Source organism: Peromyscus leucopus, chromosome 15 (genome assembly GCF_004664715.2).
Source record: "Peromyscus leucopus breed LL Stock chromosome 15, UCI_PerLeu_2.1, whole genome shotgun sequence".
Taxonomy (NCBI): Eukaryota; Metazoa; Chordata; class Mammalia; order Rodentia; family Cricetidae; genus Peromyscus; species Peromyscus leucopus.
This window is the reverse complement of record NC_051076.1, coordinates 13,269,519-13,284,623: the sequence shown is the minus strand read 5'-3', so window position 1 is coordinate 13,284,623 and position 15,105 is coordinate 13,269,519. Positions and strand designations below refer to the sequence as shown.

At 45.3% G+C, this 15,105-nt stretch overlaps 1 protein-coding gene across 1 annotated transcript in view; it reads right to left on the bottom strand.

Annotated features, from left to right (window-relative positions):
* The window catches only part of Iars2 (isoleucyl-tRNA synthetase 2, mitochondrial), a 39,717-nt gene that overhangs the window by 10,961 nt on the left and 13,651 nt on the right, over positions 1-15,105 (bottom strand). Inside the window, exons 13-16 of the mRNA XM_028855763.2 lie at positions 5,394-5,496; positions 4,748-4,841; positions 1,834-1,942; positions 369-471 (exon numbers count right to left, since the gene is read on the bottom strand). Coding sequence (XP_028711596.1) covers positions 369-471; positions 1,834-1,942; positions 4,748-4,841; positions 5,394-5,496 — 409 coding nt within the window. The remainder of the gene's footprint in view (positions 1-368; positions 472-1,833; positions 1,943-4,747; positions 4,842-5,393; positions 5,497-15,105) is intronic.

Genomic DNA, 15,105 nt, shown 5'->3' with positions numbered 1-15,105 from the left:
GCCTCCCCAGATCCGACGGCCATTCTTACTTTAAAGTGTACACATCTTTAAAGTAATATAATAATGTGCACTCAGAATTTGCAATCTCATTTTTTCCCAAACTTCCATTTAATTATAAAACTGTAGTTTCACGTAATAAAGCCCGACACTTTGAGGCCTCTAAACATGCACAACACCATGTGCTGTTCTTGGCCCAGATTTGCCCTGAATTCCTGAACTCAAGGAACGAACCCTCCTGTCTCTGCCTCCTGAGTAGCTAGGCCACCAGCCCTGGCATATCCTGGGCCTGTCAGAGACAGTTCTAGTCTTGGATTGCTAATGTAAGAGCCTGGCCACCCAACGAAAATGAGTTTCAGTCGGACACCTACTTCTCCTCCATCGATGAAAATGTCAGGATTAATGACATTCCCGAGGGACTTGGACATCTTTTCTCCTTTTTCTCCGAGTGTAAATCCATGAACCATCACTGTCCTAAGAAAGGTAAGTGACTTCAGCATGAAGGATCATTTTAATCATTAGATATGTCTTGACAGACTGTGGGTGAAGGCCATTTCTCAGCATTCATGTATCAAGCTGTTAAGCAAGGAATCTTCTACTTAAACACAGCAAAATAGGTGTTCTATTTTCTGTACATCAGAGCATTTCCAGGCCTCTAATGTACAGAAAGCAGGGCAGACCACCTCCTTAAAACTGACTTTAAAAAGACAACTTTAGAAAACCAGTGCTGCCGGGCGGTGGTGGCGCACGCCTTTACTCCCAGCACTCAGGAGGCAGAGCCAGGCAGATCTCTGTGATTTTGAGGCTAGCCTGGTCTACAGAGCAAGACCCAGGATAGGCACCAAAACTATACAAAGAAACTATCTCAAAAAAGAAAAAGAAAAAGAAAAAGAAAAGAAAGAAAGAAGGAAAGAAAGGAAGGAGGGAGGGAGGGAGAGAGGGAGAGAGGGAGAGGGGAGAGGGAGAGAGGGAGAGAGGGAGAGGGAGAGAGGGAGAGAGGGAGAGAGGGAGGGAGGGAGGGAGGGAGGGAGGGAGGAGGGAGGGAGGGAAACAGTGCTTACAGTCTGGTTTGTAAGAGTGACGGAAATGACGGGTGAGCTAACTGTCGGGCTGGGTTAGGAGTGCAGCAGAGCTCACCCTTAGGCTACTGTCTAACGTCTTTCCAAGTGCACTCTGCTCCGGGTGGGGCAGGGATGAGCAACTGTCTGCACTCCACCCCAGGGGGGCTTCGGTCCCTAGTCACTGTGGGTCCCACGGCAGGAGCCGAGCTCAGGCTACCCTCCCCAGCCCACACTGTCCTTCTCTGCACTCTGGATGATCTCCACATCACTGAAGACGCTGCTCTACAGTTTACCCAGCTACTCCACCCCACGCCATCTTAACTTCCAGGAGGTGCAACCCGCTCCACAGGGACAGACGCCTCACACTGTGGCATTTCTCCCCTTTTCTTTTCTTCTTGTGTTGACTGTTTGCTTTTTGTTGTTCTTTTTGGGACAGGGTCTGCACATAGCCCAGGCTACCCTTGAGATCCTCCCATCTCTGCCTAGAGGTGCTTGGATTACAGCATGTGCCACTGTGACTACACAAGAGGAACCTGTGGAACTTTCTTACAAACTGCACCTAACACAGCAGAGGAACCCAGCATCGTTCAGCCTTACTGCACCTCTTCTGGACAACGCTGACTCAGTGACCGCCCTATCCCAGAGCCAGGAAGAGCAGCGCTCCAGCTAGCCAGTGGCTGGCCTGTGCATCCGTGGCTCCAGCCTGTGAGGCACAGCAGGCAGGCACTCGGAGGATCGTCAAAGCAGGCTCCCTTTGCAGAGAGGGGAGACTTACTTAAAAGGTGCTTTTGTCCTTGTGGCTACGCTTGTCAGTAAGGAGGACTGGAACCAGCCCCCGAGTTGGTCCTTCCCCTCCAGGTACAAGTCTGCCCTCTGCTCGGTGCCTGCAATGAATGAACACAACAAAATGAAGTTACAATTAGAACAAGAAATAAAAGCAAGCGTGTGTCAGAGGGTTAAGGGAACCACAGCGACCGCGCTCTACTGCAACCATGCTCTGCCGAAGTCAAGCCCACGTTATCACAGACATCCGCACAGTGGAGGCTGTGGTAGCTGTGGTGGAGAGCTTGCCTAGCATGCATGGAAGTCACGGAACGGGCAGGTGTGAACCACAGTTCGTGCAGTTTAATCCAGCCAAGGCCCAGATGACTCTCGCCTTCACTGTGCCTGGTCACCCAGAGCACATCCAGCATTGAGAGCAACGACATGAGTCAGCAGCTCCGCTCGCTGCCAGGGTCAGCAGTGAACGAGTGCCGCCCTGCACCCCAGGCACCTCTCTCACACGGCCCCCGGTCCCGAGGATGAGGAGGCTGACCCAGACATGCCAGCAGCCTTTTCCTGCTCTGACTACCACACGTAGTGCTGCTCGTTTACAAGGTCTAAAACATGCGAGAACACGGAACCCTGCAATCCTACCTCGAGTATGTCCAGGGAAACACAATTAGGGAAATTACCAACAAATTAACGTACAAAAATGTATTTAAATTAACATCTAGTTAGCCAGCATACATCTTAGTTGATAAGCATGAATTTATAGACATTTGACAATCAAACTACATAAGCTGAACGGTCCAAATGAAAAATTCACATTTATCTGCCAGGACCCTACACCACGCTCCCCACAGTGAGGCTTTGGATCACACACTTAGTCCACGTGAAACCTGAAGGTAACTCTTTCCAGTCCATTAGTGGCCAGCTGCATGGAGGAGCTACTGCCCCTGTCCCTTGCACTAGAAAGCAGAAAGCCCCTGTGGTCACAGCTGGCACTTGGTGGGGTGGGAAGGACTGAGTCCTCCCTGACTCTAGGCTCCCTATGCTGGTAATTTTTCTATATCATTCTATGTCTAACTCCTTGGGATCCTCCAGGACTTTTCTTCTAACACATCTGCACACAGCGGCCTTCTTTTGCTCCCTTCCGATTCTTGACCATGCTCTCCCCTTTCTCTTCAGCCAGTGAGTCAAAAACATACCTAACCGCAAGTATGAAATGTCTGCAGAGCTGGGATAGTTAGGAAGGGACACACAGGGCAGAAGAACAGAACTGCAGAGGGCCACATGTGCACTACTGGCTATGTGACCTCTGTGTCCTGGCTCTAATTTGATCCCTTTGTGAGAAATAATGGAGTCATGTTATGTCAGTGGTTTCCAAACGGGGTGCCTTGAGGTTGCCAAGTAGGCCAGAGAAAAAACTGCTGGTGAAGAGGAGGCTTAAAAAAAAAAGCCAACAACAACAACAACAAAAAAAAACGTCTTTTTTGTGTGGATTTTTAGAGATAGGGTATCCTATGTAGCTCAGGCTGTCCTCAAATTCATGATCCCCCTGACTCAGCCTTCCAAGTGCTGGGATTATAGGCACTGATCACTAAGCTGTCTAAAAGTTCCCATTCTAATCTTAAGTAGTATAATTCTAAACAAAAGTTCACCTTGAAAAAAAAAAAGGCATATTGGGAAATCATTGGACTAAAGATGTTACTTTAGTCCAAAGCTGAACTGCAGCAGACTGTGGTGTTTGGATGAGAACAGCCCCCAGAGGCCCATCTATTTGAAAGCTTAGTCACCAGGGAGTGGAACTCTTTGAAAGGATTGGAAAGATTAAGCAGCGTGGCCTTGTTGGAGGGAGTGTCACTGGGGGTGGGTTTGCCCCGCCCAGGTTCTTTCACAGCCTACAGATCAGGATGTAGCTCTCAGCTGCTGCTCTAGCATCTGCCTGCATGCCACCACACTTCCTGCCATGATAACGGACTAACCCTGAAACTGTAAGGCAGCCCTAATTAAATGTTTTCTTTCCTAAGAGTTGCCTCGGTCATAACGTTTCTTCACAGCAACAGAACAGTGATTAAGACCCAGACTCTCCAAAGAAAGACAAAACAAATAGTAATCCATACAACACTTGTGGTCGGAGATCCGGGTAATGTTTCTGTGTTTTCAAAACTTTACTACTGCAGTTGTGCAGGTGTCTCACAGTGCATGCTCAGTGTCGTGTGACCTCAGAGGACAGCTCTACAGAGACAGTGCTCTCTCAGATCTTCTACCTTCGCATGGGCTCCAGGAGTCACGTTAGGGTAACCAGGCTTGTGTGGCAGGTACCTCCACCTGCTGAGCCATCTGGCCAGCCTTCAAATCTTAACTGGCAGCTGGGCGGTGGGGGTGCACGCTTTTCATCCCAGCACTCAGGAGGCAGAGGCAGGCAGGTCTCTGAGTTCAAGGCCAGTGTGGTCTACAGAGCGAGATCCAGGACAGGCACCAAAACTAAACAGAGAAACCCTGTCAGGGCTGGAGAGATGGCTCAGAGGTTAAGAGCACCGACTGCTCTTCCAGAGGTCCTGAGTTCAATTCCAGCACCCACATGGTGGCTCACAACCATCTGTAATGAGATTTGGCGCCCTCTTCTCGAAACCACAAAACAAGAAAAGGAAAAGAAAAAGAAAAACCTCAATTGGCTTTTACTCTAACTTTAGAAATTACCTGAGAGGAGCTAGCTGGACGACTCAGTGGGTAGAGCTCTCGCGTTATTCCAGAGGATCAGAGTTTGGTTCCCAGCACCCACACTGGGTGGCTAAGAACTGCCTGTAACTCCAGCTCCAGGGGACTGGGGGCCCTTTCACCCCATGGACACTTGCACTCACCTCCCTACCAACATAGAGTCACACACAAACACACATAAGGAAAACTAATAAAAAAGAAATTACCTGGAAGAACACAAGCCCACGAAGTTCCACTGTCAAACCAGATGTCCAAAATATCCTGCCCTGGCACGTACTCCAAAGCATCGGGACCACCCGCCTACGGAGACAGCAGAAGAGACTTGACCTACACAGGCCACATCAGGACAGGAAATGCTCCGGAAGTTTTAAGAAAGTGAAATACAACCACTGCACCCACGTTTTAAAACTAAACATTACAATGACTTCGCAGCTGAATACAACGCCCCGCTGCAGCATGGGAAGTGAACGCTGGCCACACGAGGACACAGCGCCAATCACTTCGGCTTCAGCTCCAGTTAACTCCCAGGATGCTCTCTGACAGGGGACACCTTCAGGGGCGCTATGTCAGAGCTCACACAGCCCTGCTGCACCAACAGGAGAGACGTCTCTCGTGGTACCATCTGCTTGGTCACCCAGCCCAGACAACCGGGGCCCGTGAGGTCAAATACCCCACATCTTCCGCTATGCTACAAGCTCTGCTTCCACTACAGGCAAAACCGTTTACTTCTAAACTGCATCTGCTGCCTCTGCCTCTAACTCTGGGAAGCAAACTCCTAAGTTTTCCAATACAAGCCTTTAAAATTCCTTTTACCTCCAAGAGTCACTCACATTTTCACCAAGGGCCATTTACCTGAGCTACGACGTCCTCCGGAAGAAGCTGCGCAGGGGGGAGGGTCCACCAGACGTCGCTGCCATGCTCCTCCACTAGCTTAGTAATGTGCTTGATGGTTTGGCTGTGGAGGAGGGAGGCGGGATCAGCAATGCATTATCACGTGAGTGACAGACGTTTGTCACTTACAGCCCTTCTTTCAGTAGAATCTTAAACCGCTGCTCAGTACAAATAAAATCACCCCTAAACAGGAAGACAAACATCTCCTCACCTTCCTATTTCAGTCCATCTACTTCCCACCCAGGAACTACTGTCCTCATTTCCGCCAAATTGAGCTGGCACGTCAAGTTGGTTTGCACGTGGTTCTTAGTGTCGCCTTACCGCCTCAGCACTGGTTATGCGATGCCAGACTGCCCAGGCTCAGAGAGAAGCATGTCTCTAACTGCTCTCACACAAATCCCTGCTCAGAAACTTCCAATGGCCGCTTTGCCATGACTTGGTCCATCCCCCAGGCACAAGAGGAAGCCCATACTCCACTTGGACACCAACAGCACACAGGGAGGCTCACAGTCCGACTCCCTCGCTCAGGTGGCCAAGATTTGAGAGACACGGCCAAGCCGTTTGCTCTGCCACAACGGAGCAGCTCCAGAGCCGTAACATCCCAGGCACGAGAGACACTGCAGCGGGGGAGAAGCCAGACAGGCTTCTCCCTAGTGGGACGGGATACTTCATTATTCTGCAGTGCTAGGGATCATACTCAGGGCCTCATCTGAGACTGTCCAGCTCCGGAGCTGAGGCAAGCCTGGAGCTCACAGGCCTCCTGGCCTGGCCTCCAGTGCCGTCCTTCACTGTAATCCTCCCCTCCTGCGGACACCAGGGCCCCTTGAAGTGGCTGTGTTTAGACACACAACGGGCAGCAGCATGGACCCCACAGCTCTGAGTGCACTGAGTGGAGCTTCATCACTACCTCACCAAGTGACACTGGGAAGACACTGACTTCAGGGTTCTCATTTGTAAAACACAAATAACAGTACATCACTAAGAGACTTAACAGTGACCCAATAAACGAAATGCCTACAGCAACACTTTTCATTTTAACATATATTTAGTATATCTGTAAGAATTTAGACCAGTGGTGGCACACTCCTTTAATCCCAGCACTTGGGAGGCAGAGGCAGGCGGATCTCTGTGAGTTTCGAGACCAGCCTGGTCTACCAAGTGAGTTCCAGGACAGCCAGGGCTACACAGAGAAACCCTGTCTGGAAAACACAAAAACATAAACAAAAACAAAAACTATAAAAATAAAAAAAAAGAGTTCAGATTGACTCTGAGGTAAGTTTGAATAGTTAATGTTACGTTAATTATCAAATCACATACCTATTTTAGGATCTAAGATTTATTTTTATTTATGTATTCGTGTGTTTGTGTATGTTTGTCTACTACACTTATGTAGATGCTCTTGGATGCCAGCAGGTACTGGACCCCCAGGAGATGGTTTCACAGGCTGTCAAAAGCTGCCTAATATGGGTGCTGAGAATCAACTCTGTTCCTTTGGAAGAGCAGCAAGGGCTCTTAACCACCGAGCTGGCTCTTCAGCTTCCCTATCATTAAAGGTTAAAATACACAGAGTAAACCCTGCCTTTGGAACAGCCCCTCTCTACCGCACTCCATTATTTAACTGACTGCAGGTCTACCACAGTTACCGGGAATGGACAGAATAGTGAACAGCAAAAATCACTGAGTTCCGAATCTACACCGGCATATTATTAACTGTGCAGAGCAAAATGTCCAGAGTCTCCATCTCTGCCAAGTTACAGATTCATGAAGCTGCTTGTCAAAATGTTCAGGAAGCAAAATCAAGGAGATAATATAAGTTAACATGCTCTTTAACCTGAAATTTGAGATACCTCACAAAAGATTAAGGCGGGACTGAAGAGGTGAGTCAGTGGTTAAGAGCACTTACTGCTCTTGCCGAGGGCCCAGGGTCAGGTCCCAACCACAAGGCACTTCAGAACCAACTGTACTTCATTTTAAGGGGATTCAACACCCTCCTCTAGCCTCTGTGGGCACTAGGTACACATATACACATGCAGGCAAAACACCCAGACACATGAAACAAAATAAATATTAAAAAGGCAAAGAGAAGCCAGGCATGTGGCACACAGCTATAATTCCAGCACTGAGGAGGCCAAGAGAGACAGACCTCTGTGAGTTCAAGGCCAGCCTGATCTACAGAGTGAGACTATCTCAAAAAACAAAAGATAACTAAGGTGATATTTTGTGAAAGACTGAAAGTATAATGTTACTAAAGTCTAAGAATTGCCATACAACATGAATATAAAAACTTAAAATTGGCACAGATCCGGATTGCCAGGCCGTTCACTTGAGATGGACTTTAACAGTGAAGATAAGCTTTCTGGATGACACCATAAAACTTTATGCAATAAATAACTAGTTAGAAGACAGTAATACTTAGTTACATATTAGTCTTTTATATAGTTTGCACAGAACACTTCATCAGTTAAGAAAATATGAACACGTGGTAATAGAAAAATCTGAATAAACCCAATGTCCCAAAGAACAAAACAGAGACACAAGCAAAGTATATTCAAATATACACATAATTATAGTGGACAAGCTGTTCATACCAATTATATATTTTTCCCTTAAAAGAGTCAAGACTCGAGGCCAGCCTGGGCTACCAAGTGAGTCCCAGGAAAGGCGCAAAGCTACACAGAGAAACCCTGTCTCGAAAAACCAAAAAAAAAAAAAAAAAGAGTCAAGACTCCAGACAGCGGTGGCACATGCCTTTAATCTCAGCACTTGGGAGGCAGAACCAGGCAGATCTCTGTGAATTCAAGGGCAGCCTGGTCCACAGAGGGAGATCCAGAACAGGCACCAAAACTACACAGAGAAACCCTATCTTGACAAACCAAAAAAAAAAAAAAAAGAGTCAAGAGATGAGTGTCATCTGCCTTTTTATGTTACCATTAGATTGCCAAGTTTAGGCAAGCAATGAAAATTTTTAAATGTTTGGAGTAAACAGATAAAAAGTAATATAAAAGTGAAAGTGAACTGTTCACATTTCATACTAACTTAACAAATCAGGCAAGACTAATCTCATCAAATGAATACCATGTATTCTGTTTTCCAGAGCACACGCAACAAGTTCTGTAAATAAGGACTCTTGGTAGCTGACTGCCCTGTCTTGAGAGTTCATAAACCTTGAGCCTAATAAGTGACACAGTTGGAACTAGGCCGCTCAGGGCTGTCACCACTCCTTTGTCCCACCTCTGTCACACAAGCTCCTGGTTGAACTCACACCCTGTCCTCTGGAGCTGCTAAGCAATGGCAAAGGGCTCTGGCTGCCCAGGCAGAGGGGCCGGGAACCAAGGCTGAAGGCAGGGAAGGAGGGCGTCTCAGGAGATTAGTGTGTCGACAGAGCAAGCAGAGTCCAAAGCCCATGCTCTATCTGGCTTGTTGGCGAACACCAAGAGTAAAATATGGTATTTTTCTGAGCTTCAGTTTCTATGAAAAGCTGTAAAAAGATATTGAACTTTTTTACTTTAAAAAAAATCTCTTACTGAAGAAAAATGAGTAGCCTTACATGATGTATTTCACACCTATTTCATAACAACAAATTCAACTTAAATGAACTGTTTTTCTTATCTTTAAATATCAGATAACTCAATAATACTTTAAAATTATAGTTTAAGTGTTTATTTAACTACATTAAAGTACTTTGCTGAGTCTATAAATCAAAGGAAGATGTCAAATTTGCTATCTGTATCTTATTAAGTCAACTATAAAACCCTAAGATTAAATACCTTAGACACCTGAATAAAGTTCTCTTTAACTGCAACATTCTCTTATAAACTATTAATAATTCACTTACATTAATAATAATAAGACAGCACCCGTGTTTTAACAGACAAGAAATACAACTAACTGCCTTATTTAATTCTCTCCAGTGCGCTGCCATCTCCTTTCTTTTTTGAGGTGTCACCATACAGATCAGGCTGGTCTCAATCCTCCTGCCTCAGTCACCCAAACGCTAAGCGCTCTTGCATTTTACACGGTTCATCTGAAGGTCATGGAAGCCTTATTTTAGATTTCCAAGGTCTGGGGTCCCACGCCTGCTTGATTTCATTTTCCTTTTACTGCAGTCATAGTTTTACAAACGGCACAACTACAAATGTAATCTCCATCAGTGAAAAACAATGTGCAATAATTTAAAAAACCCAGCTTCAAGCAGGGCATGGTGTGTGCATCTGTCACCTCAGTGCCTCAGGATATGGCAGGGGGACCGAGTTCAAGGTCAGCATGAGCTCCAAGGCCAGGCAGCAGGCAAACAAAATACAGTCAAGGTAGGTGTGTAGATCAGTGGGAGAGCACTGGCCTAGCATGAGCATGGCCTAGGACCACAAATACACACATACACAGTACATACATATATACATACATACACAGTACATACATACATACATACATACATACATACACACACACAGACACTTCTTTCCCCAAAAATTGCCAAGTTAAACTCTATAATACCAAGAAAACAGCCTAGGTTTGCTCTTTATCCCAGGTTCTTAGGAACCTGAAAGCAAAGAAAACTGTTTCCAGTGCCCGCCCTCCCCCCGCAACTGTGGCGGCTGGGAAGGCAGGCTTCCCTGGAGGAGTGTGCTTCCCATCTCACTCCAGTGCTGAAGAGCACTCACTAAGAGCACCTCGCTAAGCCTCCTGCTCTGTATTCAGGTCTGTTCTGAGATTCTGGACAAACAAATGACTTATATTTTTAAAACAAAACACAATCAACTCTACAATTAGAGAATAAAGGAAACCAAACAAGTACATATTAATATAACATACCTATGATTTTTGAGAGACCATGTTGTATATACCAAATGTATACAATTTTGTCAGTTAAAAAAAGTTAATTAATTGAACTTTAAACTGAGATGTAATTTTTAAAAGTACACTAACAGAAGCCTTCTGTCAGAGCACACAGGAGTTCAAGTGCACAGCACTGCTGTCCCAGGAGAAGTTCCTCTTGCCGTCCGCACCTTGCACAGAGGTCCCCATGCATGTGCAGAGCTGAGCTACACAGTCCATGTCTCAGGAAAACCTGGGTGGAAATGTGGCTCAGTAGTGGAGGATTTACTTCCTACCAAACAAACAAACAAAACCCACCCAGAAACAGCCACATACTGGACAGATCTGGTCCCTGGGTTTTCATTAAGTGGGACTTAGGCAAAGCTACTCCATGGGGTGATTGAACTTCATCTGTGTGCATGTGTGTGATGCTGGGATTTGAGGGCTTGGCAAGGGCTTTAGCCCTGGGCTATCCCCCAGCCCTATCTTTTTTCTAGATCATTACGCTCCTTGACAAACAGCTAAGCTGGACATCTTACATGGGTACCTTTGTATAGAATTCATTAGTCTTATTTCTTTACAACAAATACTTAGAAGTAGAATTTTTTATAATGAATAATAAGAACATGAGACCAAGATGATTTATAATGAGCTCATGCTTTCAAATATTTTAAAAGAATTTCTTAAGAATTCCCCTGTGATATTATTATGTTCTTTGGGTTGGGATCTAAATTTGTCCTTGCAAATTCAAGCATTCTCTTTATCTTATTAACAGCATCCTATACTTGAACACACAGTTGACTTATGACCTAAAGATCAGTATAAATTGCCGTTGATAAAAGTGGGTGAAACCACTTATCACTCTGTAATCTGTTTCCATTTTAATGCTGTATTTCACAGAGCAATAGTCAGACCGTAATAAAACTTTGTACTTGACTCAAAGGCCTTATCTGACACATTACGTGTCCCTGCTTTGGTTTCCATCAGGGAAAATTCGGGCAGTGAGAGCAGCCTCGACAGACAGCAGCCAATCACTGAGCTCTGTTCTCCGCAGCACAGGGCATATTTAGCTGGGAGCAGCCGCACCGAGGGCTCCCAGGTAAGAGGAGCCCGCTGGCATCTCACACTTTTCTGTTTTCTCTGTAAGCAGAAGGGACAGGACAAGAGCCGCACTGGAAGCTACCAGAAGAGTGAGGTAAGAGGTTAAGAGTTCCTATCTGTGTACTGCATGTGACTAAGAACACGGTGGAGCGTCAGAAAGAAGAGCCTGTTCTCCATTCGGTCCTGCACTCAGCTGAAAAGGCAGCAGGAAGTGATTTCGGGTGCTTTCTTTACTTAACGAACATAAAGTCTGCAGGTCTCTAAAGTCGGCTCCACGATGCCTAAGTCAACAGTGTTGGCAACAACACACACCTGAAATAAGGAAAGAAACTCTATCAACAGTCCCTGTCTTCTCTAGGGGGCCAATGTTTCTAAATTTTATCCATTCTAGGTTAAAAAATACTTGTTTTTACTAACCAAAGAATAGATTTCCACCTAAATTATACAGGAATTACAGATTCAGAAAATGACCAATGTTATTAACATCAAAAGTAAAACTATTCTTGAGAAAAAGAAGCAAGCCGAAACTATAAATGAAATTAACACGTCAGAGTTCAAGTCCAGAGCTTGAAGTCTGCCAGTCTTTAAACTTCCTTAGAACATGAATAAACCAAGGTTTTCTTTTGCAAAACAAGTATGTTTAGAGGTAATGTGAAGACTTTCGTCAAAGAAGCAGGAGAGGAAGGCATGGTGCTGCAGCTCGCCCTGGGTCCCAGCTCTCAGGAAGCTGAGGCAGGACAGCAAGGTACAGGCTAGAACTTTGTCCCCAAACTGCCACCACTCCCACCACGTACACACGCGTAAGGAGGAGGCAGAGGCTGGCGTAGCTCCATAGTCTCCTGTAGAGTGCTTGCCCAGCATGCACCAAACTCCGGGTTCAGTCCTCAGAATCATACACACTAACTACGGTTTTAAAACAAAAGGAGTCCTCCGACAAATGGAATGGAGTCATCATATGTAACAGCAACTCCATGTGGACTGTGGACTGACTTCCAGTGGAGATGCTGTTACTTTTGATGGCCACCAACTGGCTACAAACGTGGGAAAGGAAGAACAGAAATTTCTGGGTACTTGATCTCATTTGATTAAAAAAGAAAAATGATAACCTTTACTCTGTTTTCTAACTAACAAATAATTAAGAATATAAACGTTTTAAAATTCAAGTGCTGTCAGTCTTGGTGCAGTGTGAAGGGGCTTGGACCTGCCTAGGCTCAGTGTGCTAGGCTTTGCTGACTCCCCATGGGAGACCTCGATTTGGGGGTGTGGGGATGCGAGGTGGCTTGGGAAAGAGGGCTGGGGGGGTGGGAAGAGGGGGGAGGGGGGAGCTATGGATAGCATGTGGAGTGAGTAGAAAATTTCTTAATAAAGAAAAATGAAAAAAAAGTTCAAGTGCTGTGTCACCACCAGAAGGACCCAAGCACAGAAGACAATGCAAGTTCTCATCGTGAACTGGTGTACAGGAAAATGACCTATGAATTGACAGACAGTATGGCTGAGTATGTCTGTCATTCTGTAGGCCAATATTCTGTATGTCTCTGCTACTTAAAAACCAGCAATCGACTGACACCTTCAAGCAGTTCTGCGGCAGATCACGGGAGAGTCTGTACACAGTAGGAAAACACTGCTCACGAAATAAACTGGAGACGATGCCAGTGTGGACCATCTCCATATGTCTGAAAAAGCTCCTATCTATTTCTTTTAACTGATCTATTATTTTAAAAGTAAAAATGTAGCTAAATTGAACAGTCAGTTCCACCAGTTTGCTGAAGTCTGGGGTACAGCTCAGTGGTAGAGTGTATGCTGTTGAATCTGGGGTGCAGCTCAGTGGTGGAGTGTATGGTGTTGAAGTCTAGGGGTTCAGCTCAGTGGTAGAGTATATGCTGTTGAATCTGGGGTGCAGCTCAGTGGTAGAGCATATGTTTAACATCTGAGAGAGCCTAGGTTCAATCAGTCTCCTTCACTCAAAACAAAAAAACAAATCTGTTCTGCTTTTTACTTTTAATAATATATATTCATCCCACCTCAATCACCTTAAGTTAATGCCTTAAAAGTCTTGCATTCTAATAACAGGATTAGGAAACAACAGTGACTTTGAAGTTCCTTGTGCGAATTTATCTCAACTACAATCACTTTCCTTCTCCACAGAAGTATTAAGATAGCAGTGAAACAAAACTGGCCAACTCTGTCAGAACCACACGGCAACAATACGCGAGCAAAGTCAAGTTAACGCTAACCTAAACAAGAATCAAACAGTCGGACAAAATACTTCTCCTGCCCACTCAGGAGTTTAAAACCCTTAATCTGTTATTCAAGATTCCTTACGGCCTGTCCCAGGCAGTCCTAGTGAGCGGCTGCCTGCCTGTCTATCCCTCTCACAGCCCCTGGAGCCAGCGTGGCTCCTGTGCGTGTCCTGTGCACTGCTCACCCCGACTCCTGCAGAGCACTCATCCCCATGCTCAGCTGAAATGCTACGGCCTCTGTGAATGAAGCGCATGAGCAAACAGTCCTACAGCTGTCCAAGGCAGAAGCTCTTGTTCTCTTCCAACAAGTTCCACAGGGCATGAGATCAAAACAAACAAGAACACGCACACAAACGATAGAAAAAGCTACACTATCATAAAAAGTAAAAAGCAAACTGTTAGGGCGTAGAGTACAGCTCGCTGTAGGGCACATGCAGGGCCTTGACACATTTCCCAGCGCAAAATTATTAAAAACAGCAACAAGCCTATGCCTTATATGATCATAGGTGACTTTTTAAAAAGCAACTTAAATCAACATTTTTTAAAACTCCTAAAATATGTGTACTAGACTTTTTTTCTTTTGGGCCACCAACCAGCTCCCAAATCATGGAGACATTATTAGTTTTGAATGCTCGGCCTTAGCTTAGCTCTTTTCTGGCTAGCTCTTTTAAATTAACCTGTTTCTCTTTATCTTTTTTATCAGGGCTTTTTACTTTCTTTCTGTCTATCTTACTTTCACTGCTTCTCATGTCTGCTGGCTGGCATCTGCCTCCCCTCCTCATTCCCTGCTCCTATTCCCCCTCCTTTTCCTCCTCCTCCTCCCCCTCCTCCTCCTCTTGTTCCTCCTTCCCTTGAAGCCTAGATTTCTCCTCTCTTCCTGCCAGCCCCGCCTATCCTTTTCCTGCCTAGCTATTGGATGTTTAGCTCTTTATTAGACCAATCAGGTGCCTTAGGCAGGCAAGGTGAAACAGATGCAACACATCTTTACATAATTAAACATGAATCCTTACATCATTAAACAAATGCAGCATAAACAAAAGTAATACACCTTTACAGTTAAAGGAATATTCTGCAGCATAAACAAATGTAACACATCTTTGTCTACTTAAATATTCCACAACAAATACGTGCTTTCAGTAAGGTACTATTAAGGACATACAATCACAGTAACCATGAAAAGCAGACCATCTACAACACCACCAAGGAATCCCAAGAAGGGCTGCCCAGCGTGTGCCTACAGTTTCCCAAACACTCCATCACATGTTGCTTCTGTCCCTCAAACTCCTCAGTAGATCCTCAACTAACAAACACTTAGCCAATGTCACTGATGCTATAGCATAATTTAGTAAAATCTCACTAACGAAACTAAAATTAAGTCAAAGCATTCTAAGAAAATTAAAACCTAGAATAAATTCCTAATAGAAATGACCAGCATTTCCCTTTCTACCTCTGTTAAAACAGCAATAAGCAGATGGGTGTGGAGGTAGGCGTGCACGCACACACACACACCCCGGGGG